The 8142-nt window shown below is 42.3% G+C and overlaps 1 protein-coding gene across 1 annotated transcript; it reads left to right on the plus strand.

Annotated features, from left to right (window-relative positions):
- Positions 1 to 1813: 1813 nt before the first annotated feature.
- Positions 1814 to 7816, plus strand: XPNPEP3 (X-prolyl aminopeptidase (aminopeptidase P) 3, putative; the record flags this gene model as incomplete). The annotated part of the gene is made up of 4 exons (XM_009081318.1): positions 1814 to 1958; positions 4321 to 4728; positions 6704 to 6906; positions 7754 to 7816. Coding segments are annotated over exons 1-4 (819 nt in total), but the record flags the coding sequence as incomplete, so codon positions are not given.
- Positions 7817 to 8142: the final 326 nt, after the last annotated feature.

Consider the following 8142-nt stretch of genomic DNA (forward strand, 5'->3'; position numbering starts at 1 on the left):
CAGCCTGGCCTTGCACACTGCCAGGGTGTCCAAACTGAAAACAGTTCCTCAGAAGCACAGAGTTATGTATCCCACTTCCAGATCCATACACAGCCAAAGCAGGCAAGTGTTAAAGAGAATTAAAAGCATCTGGGAGCTGGGGGTGAGCAGGGTATGACAACAGCCAAAATTAAATATGAATTGTCACAAACTTTACCTGTTTTAAAATTCTCAGTCACAACAGCAGCTAAGAAACTGCTCATGCCCTGATACAGATCATCAAGAACCAGTTTACAGGGCAACCTGTGCCAATGTCTTACCACCGTCACAGGAAAAAGTGTTTTCCTACTATTTAGCCTAAATTTCCCCTCCTTCGATTTGAATCCGCTACCCCTTGTCCTGTCACTGCAGTTCCTAACGAAGAGTCCCTCTCCAGCTTCCCTGGAGCCCCTTCGGATGCAAGGAGGTTGCTATGGGGTCTCAGCTCAACCTTCTCTTCCCCAGGCTGAACAGCCCCAAGTTCCTCAGCATGTCTTCACATAAATAAAGTGACCACTTGGAAAGCTCCTCACTGCCATCAAAGCACTGCTTTGTACAATGCCCACTGTGCCCTCCTGTCTCATTGCACGCTGTCCTGTTTGTCTGCTCTGTGTGTGTAGAGAGAAACAGTGAAAACACTCATTTTAAGCTAAACTGCACAAAAAGCTGTACTTATATTTCACCAGCTGTGTCTCCATCACATAGCGAGCGCTTCATGTTACGTCTATCAGTTGTCGTGCATAAGTGATCTTCAATGAGAAGCTTATCATAAAGGCTCCCACAGAAAATCCACAATCTATGTTTTGCTGTAAGCCTCTGAGGCTCAGCTCCCCGACAGGCAGCTGGTTTGGTTGTGTTCTCCTTGCTTATGCTAGCGAAGAGTTAGTTATGGCTTGTTCCAATAATGCAGTGCCATGCTATGGCAGCATGAATTGATTTTGTAGTAGGTATGTGGTGACACAGAAGATAACCAGTTTCCACAACATCAGGTAGATGTTTACCCTCTGATTACCTTCTCCTTCCATCTGTCTTGATGATCTGTATCGAGGCACGAGCAGTTTCTTAGCTGCAAAAGGCTGTGACTGAGATTTAAAAAAGGGTAAAGTTTCCAACAATTCATGTTTAATTTTGGCTGTTGTCATACCCTGCCCACCCCCAGCTCCCAGATGCTTTTAATTCTCTTTAACATTTGCCTGCTTTGGCTGTGTGTGGATCTGGAAGTGGGATACATAACTGTTTGCTTCTGAGGAACTTGTTTTCAGTTTGGCTGATGCTACTGTCAAGCAAGTTGAATACATAAACAGGGAATCTTGAGTATCTTTCCTAAAGGAAAAAAAATCACATTGCTGTATAAACCTGTGTTATTGGATGGTTTCTTTGCAGCATTATTAGTAAAAAAAGAACTGGAAAGGCCTTGAAAACTGTATAATTGTTCCAGATGAGTGATATTTTTTGAAGACACAGTCAAGAGACAATATACAGGTGCTGTGCTTGAAGCCCTGTGGTGTTTGAGGGAAGCAAGGCGGGGAGAGGGCCAAGTGTAGGAATTGGGATGTGCAAACCAACATAGCTTTCTGGGTTTTCTTGCTGGATTGTTGGGTTTCTTTCAATCTGTTTTATGAATATTTGATCATTAGTTGAGTCATGTGCACATGGTTTCATGAACTATTGGGGTACACAACAAATCGAGATGCTAAGGAGGGATATTTGTGTTGTATATGTCAATGAATGCTACTAAGAGTCTGACTACTGTAGTAGAGTTCCACAGTTTTCTAACTGGAAAGGTCTTTTTACCATGACATGTTGCATTTCTCTTCCTCTAGTGTGCAAGTCATGTGCTCTCCGAAGATTTTCCATCCAGCCTGCCCAGCAGAAGAAGATTCCAAACCGGTATTTGGGCCAGCCCAGCCCCTTCACACACCCACACCTTCTCAAGCCAGGTTAGGTTCAGGCCCTATATGAGCTGGTCATTGGTATTCTTTCTTAGCTCTGTTTTCCTGAGGTGTCTAGGACAGTGTATTGATTTGCTGCATCATACAGGTGTCTGAGGCCTCAGCTGTTTATGATTACCTTCATTAGGCCATAATTATATTTAGTAGCTAATTTCCTTGTCTGAGATGATACTAATGCCAAAAATAGGCTTCACGTGTTAGCATTTTACCTTTTCCTCAAGGAGTGCTCAGGGTCACTTACTTGGCTGCTGCAGATCTTTCGTGACAGTGGCATTTCATGAGCTTGTTGTCCTGCAGATACAAATGGTTTTTATTAAGAGGCTGTCTCTTGTGCCAGCTGAACTGCCAGAATGCTTCATACCCAGTGTCTTGTGAGGCACAACATAAAGGTGCCATGCAGAAAAGACTGGGGAGGGACATTGATAGGTGGACACCAATTGTCTTAAGAATGTGCCCCTTTCAGAGGAGCATTCCATGTGAGGAAAGAGAGACTTGTGCCTGTGAAATTAGACAGCAGTGGTGAAGGAGAAGCTGAGGTTGTCCTTTTTTGTGAGGTGAATGAAAACGAGCATGCAGGTATGAGGTGACCATGATTAAATCTAAAAAAAAACATGTCCAGGAAAACATTCTGTTCTGTGTTCTTTTTCCATAGGTGGGTAAACAGGACAGATGAATATATAGCCATATGCTTCTATATATAATTGTAGAATAATTGCACAAAACATCAAAAGTTAGCAGGTCTACCCTGTGGTCACAGCTGGGCTAACTTCAGCATTAGATCAGGTTGCTTAGGGCACTGACAGCTCACAATAAATGAGGCTGACTCTTGAAAAGTCCTCCCAGCTGAAACACTGGAAGCGAATTCTAGCTGCCCATAGTAATTTTCCTTGCAATAAAGGAGAAGTATTTTCCTTAAAATAACATGGCATTGTTGTATTGCAATTATTGTTTCTAAAAGCAAATGCTTTTAAGGCAAAGAGAACTTCAGGCCTCAGGTGGACAGGATCCGTCAGAACACAAATGGGATTCCCATGTTCCACCCTATGGCAGGAAATCTGCAGTACAACATTGCAGAATTGTGAGATCAGGTTGCATTAAAACAGTTTCTCTGTTGCCTCACTTCTAGATCTGCAGAGTAAAACAAATATGGTGGCTTTGTTTCTTTGTTGTTTGGGGGTTTTCTATAGACTTTTACACCTACTTGGTTACAGGGATGAAGGTTTTGAAAAAGGCATAAAATTTAACACAAATGTACATAGATAGTTTTCTTTAAATCTGTTGTCAGGGATAAACATTCTGGATAGAACTTCCCCCTCCCACCCCGTTCATGCAAGAATCCTCTTACACTGCAAGTCATATTTCAGTTCTTCTAGAATTGTCACTGTGTAATGCATTAAAGAGGAAAAAAAGATGATGAAGGTAGCAAGTTAACAGTACTAAATGCAATCTATGTTAAAAGAGGGTATTAACCAAAGTACTGATTAAGGCTCTTGTATTAATTTAGATGATAGTTAGGAAGTCTTACATTTTTAAAAATACATACTTCAGCTGTTGTTGATTGTCCTTTCAACTTCAGTCTGGTTTTGCTGAGTATCTTGAGTGCTGTATTTCATATCTTTTGTGACTGGAGCAGTTTAAAGTGTATTTTCATCTAGGAGATCATCTGTTTAGTTAGTGTCATTAGGAATATAGTATTTAACTTTGAGAAGAGCTACCTCTGTCCTGGAGAAGATCCTTCTCTTAACTGGAGCCTGTAGTCCGTGGTTTTTTTCTGCCTGGAATCTTGTGACTGGTTAGAATCTGCAATTTCTGTGTTTCTGCCTCATCTTCCAGAATATGTAACACTCAAATCTGCCCCTTATGGGTTAGAACTAGTCACTTTATGGGTTGACTTAGTGTATATTTGAACAGGCATTCTAACTTTATCTGAGAAAATTAATGCTCAACCTCAGGAGGCAAACGTGTTCAATGTCCAGATGCTGTAAAACCCATCAGTTTGTAGCAGTCGAAGTTCAGTTTGCCTCACTCCTTCTCCCTTTTTTTTTACATCTCTCTGCAAACATCCATCTGGTTTGGATGTTTGTCTAAATCTACCAGGTTTTGTGATTTCTGCTCTCTGCACAGAAACACATAACAGAAAACCAGATGGGTTAAAATAAATTTCTGTCTTTGCATGATGGAGAAGCAGATTGAGGATGTGCTATAGGGATGAAAGCTGAAGAGGAGCATGAGAGAGCAGGGAAAGGCTTATGAGGGGTTACAGTGAAGCTGTGCCAGGAATCAGGCATGTGACTAGTAAAATATCTCAAGTGCCTGGAATTTCTCCGATTGATTTGTTTTGTTTCCGTAGGAGAGGTAACTCCGGGATTGTCACAGGTGGAATATGCTCTTCGCCGACACAAGCTGATGGTGTTGATCCAGAAGGAAGCCCATGGCTGGGATGGATTGGACCACACAGTGATTGTGCTATCCAACCCCACGTACTACATGAGCAATGACATCCCCTACATTTTCCACCAGGACACTAACTTCCTGTACCTCTGTGGGTTTCAGGAGCCTGACAGCATCCTGGTGCTGCAGAGCATTCCTGGTAAAGCGCTGCCATCCCACAAATCCATACTTTTTGTGCCCCAGAGAGATCCAAAGCGAGAGCTGTGGGACGGGCCCAGGTCGGGCCCAGATGGGGCAATTGCTCTCACAGGAGTGGATGAAGCTTACACCATCGAGGAGTTCAAGCACTTGGTGGCCAAGTTGAAAGGTAACAAAAAATAGTGGGGAAGTGAGGTGAGATGTGGTTTGCAGAGCCTGAATGGTATGGGTTTGGGATGTGGTCTGTGACATCAGTTCAGGGATAGCATGAGCTTGGGGAGATGCAGGAGATATGGCTGTGACAAAGACACTTGGAAGGGCTTGTTAGCTTGTTGAGAGTCACCAATGGAAATGTAGTTTTGAAAATAATAGGTTTTTTCTCCCCTCTGAATTTCTTGTGTATTCATGTGAATGCCATCTGTGCACGTCTCTGAAATGTTAAGCAACAGGATAAGGTAGACCATATTACTGGTTTAGTCATATCTGTTGGCTGACAGAGCCAGAAGCAGATGCAGTGTAGAAAACTGAAAGGTATTTTATGCATAATAGACTTGGAAAATGATCCACACAGGGAAGTTGTTAGGCCACTCACTTTTTTTTTTCTATAGATGATGACTTAACTCTTGAAATACAGATTCTCATGTCCTTTAGAAATACTCTTCTGCATCTAACATCACTGTGTAATCTCAACAGAGAAAAAAGTTTTCTACTGTAAGGGTGGTGAGACACTGGCACAGCTTGCCCAGGGAGGCTGTGGCTGCCCCGACCCTGGCAGTGTTCAAGGCCAGGTTGGATGGAGCCTTGAGCAACCTGATCTAGTGAGGAGGTGTCCCTGCCCAGGGCAGGGGGTTGGGACTAGATGATTTATAAGGTCCATTCCAATCCCTAAATTCTATGATTCCATGAAGATGAAGAAGATTTATGATAATAGAATAAGAGCAGGTGCTTGGGGGATCAAGCAACTCGAGAGAGTGAATAGTGGAGTCTTTAAATACCATCCTGGGATCTAGTTATTTTGTTTCTAGAAAGAATATATTGTAAATAGACAAGTCACTGAAAGGGCAACAAGGACGATCAAAAGTATGAAGCATGTGTGAGACTCATGATGGACAGACCCACTGAGTTTGAAAAAGAGAAAACAGAAGGCAAGGTATGCGAAATGCACAGTTATGGAAGCACAAAGAGGATGAGTGAACAATTAGTTGCTGGTTTTGTATGTAAAAACAACGGGAAAAGTGAAGGAAATGACCACACGGCAGGTTTTGGCACCTTTTAAGTTGTACATCATTCATGGAAGGTTTGGAATGTCAAAAGTCAAATGGAGTCAGAAGTTATGATGAAGGAGAGGGCCATGAAAAGCAGTAAATCAGTCTTATGGAGATGCAGCCTTGAAATGAAGAAACCAACAATGAGGAGGATGTACTAAGGGAAATATTCTTTCAGAAATGCCCAGTTTCTTAGACCCTTTTTGTAAGCACCTGCTAATGGTTATCGCCACCTAAAAAGGAGGGCCTAGGTGGGCATCAGCTGTGACTCAGCATGACTTTTCCACTCATTTCCATGTAAGATGTTCTGTGGGAAGAATGTGGGTGCTAACTCTGATGTACTATATACATTTCCACGTGGTTAGATGTCTTTGTCCTCAATAAATTCATCTCTGAATGGCTGAAATAAACAGTTGTTCCCCAAAGTGTTCTGAAGCATAGTTGAGAATAACCCTGATTCCATGCAGAAATGTGGGTTGCCTGACATCTTCGTTGGGGACAGGCTAAGGGAGAGAAGGATTGAGAAGGTGCATCACTGCATTGCGATGGATTCGTAGCTTGCACTTTGACACACAAACTCTGGATGGATCTGTGCAAGATGCATAGATTCAGCAGTGGTCATCAACCCCATTATTTGCCCAGAAATGGAGATTTGTCAAATCTACATGCTATGAAGTGGTAATCTTCCAGATTTTGAAGAGGTTGCTAGTATCCTGTGACAGTGAAAGTGTCTATATGGTCTGTCAATGCAGATTCAGAGGAAATTACTTTTCTCAAATATAGCAGCAGGTCAAGTTTAGTAGGAGTGAGTTTGTTCAGTATGGAGAGGACACTTCTACATTTATTTTCTTCTGTGTCAGCTTTTATTTTGTATTCCAGGTGAGTCAAACATTGTTTGGTATGACTTGACAAAACCAGTGCATACAGAGCTGCACTCTAACTACATGCAGCCCTTGGCTGAGGTAAAAGCTCGGAGCAAAAACCACATCCAGGGCATCCGACATCTGGTGCAAAACCTTCGACTGATCAAATCCTCTGCAGAGATTGAAAGGATGAAGATAGCTGGACGGGTGACAGCAGAGGTATGGGGTTGTGTGGGGGTCTCCAAATGAACCAGTGCATTCTGTTGAAGGGGTGACATGGGTTAGAAGATTAGCCTTGGTCTAATCTAGTACTGAGCTACTGTGTCTCAGCCACTGGCTGGGCTTGGCTCCCTCCACATGGCATGGAGAAAAAGGTAGACTACTTGGACTACCAGCCCCTTTCAGTTACTGTAACTCCAGTGAAGACAAGCCAGCAGCTGCTAGACTTTGTTTAAAAGCAGTATCTATTCAGGAGTAGCCTTTTCACTCTCTTCCCAGCTTCCTCCCTGCTCCTCCACACCATTTTGTTTCCCATCTGTTCTGTTTATTTTGAGGAAACAGGATTTGTGTGAAGACATTGCCTATATATGTCCCCAGATTTCCCCTTCTCCTTCAAATACCTTTTGACCTCATTGACCAGTTTGAAACAAATCTGGCAGATACCTCAAATGCAATTATGTTTTTGTAAATATTATTAAAATAGATAGGCAAATAGAAAAGAGAGGCAGAGCTTGTCCTTCTCTGAAGGAAAAGATGCTTAAGGCACTCCTGTTATATTTGAGGGAATCCATAGGTGAGACAGCTTGTAAAATACCAATCTGTGGGATCAGCCTCAATAATCTATTCCTTTTTTCAGAAACTAGAGTCAATCAGCCCCTAAATACAGTTTAATGGGGAACAGAGCTTAATTGGTTCTAGTCTTGACAGCATTTTGCACTTTCATCTCCCTCTGGGACAGCTGATTTTAGGCCTTCCTCAAAAGACAACAGGTAAAAAAATCCAGAACTTTCCTCAAGTTTAGGCTCCTTGCTCACTTCCCCAAATGAAATACCCTTCTTTTTCACAGGCTTTCACAGAGACAATGTTTGCCAGCAAATCCCCAGTGGATGAAGCATTTCTGTATGCAAAGGTGAGTGCTTTGTAGGTGGAGGTGAGATAGAAGGGCTGGATGTTGATTATCCTTCCAGGAAACCAGAAATGTCAGTTCTCTTTCAAATATGTGTCTTACTGTGGCACATTTCTTCACCCAAATCTTGTGGTTCCTTGGACATGCAGAAGAGTCAGTGTGAGGAATTCTTCAGCTATACTTCCCATACCTTTATGGAAGAAGCACAGTGTTTATCTAAGTTTATCTGCTGTTGATGTATTTTTCTACTGTATTTAAATACAAAACTTGCTAAATGCAGATAGATGCAGTTATTATCCTATAATACAGTTCTGTTGTACAGAATTTCA

This window comes from Acanthisitta chloris, unplaced genomic scaffold, assembly GCF_000695815.1.
Source record: "Acanthisitta chloris isolate BGI_N310 unplaced genomic scaffold, ASM69581v1 Scaffold31618, whole genome shotgun sequence".
NCBI lineage: Eukaryota > Metazoa > Chordata > Aves > Passeriformes > Acanthisittidae > Acanthisitta > Acanthisitta chloris.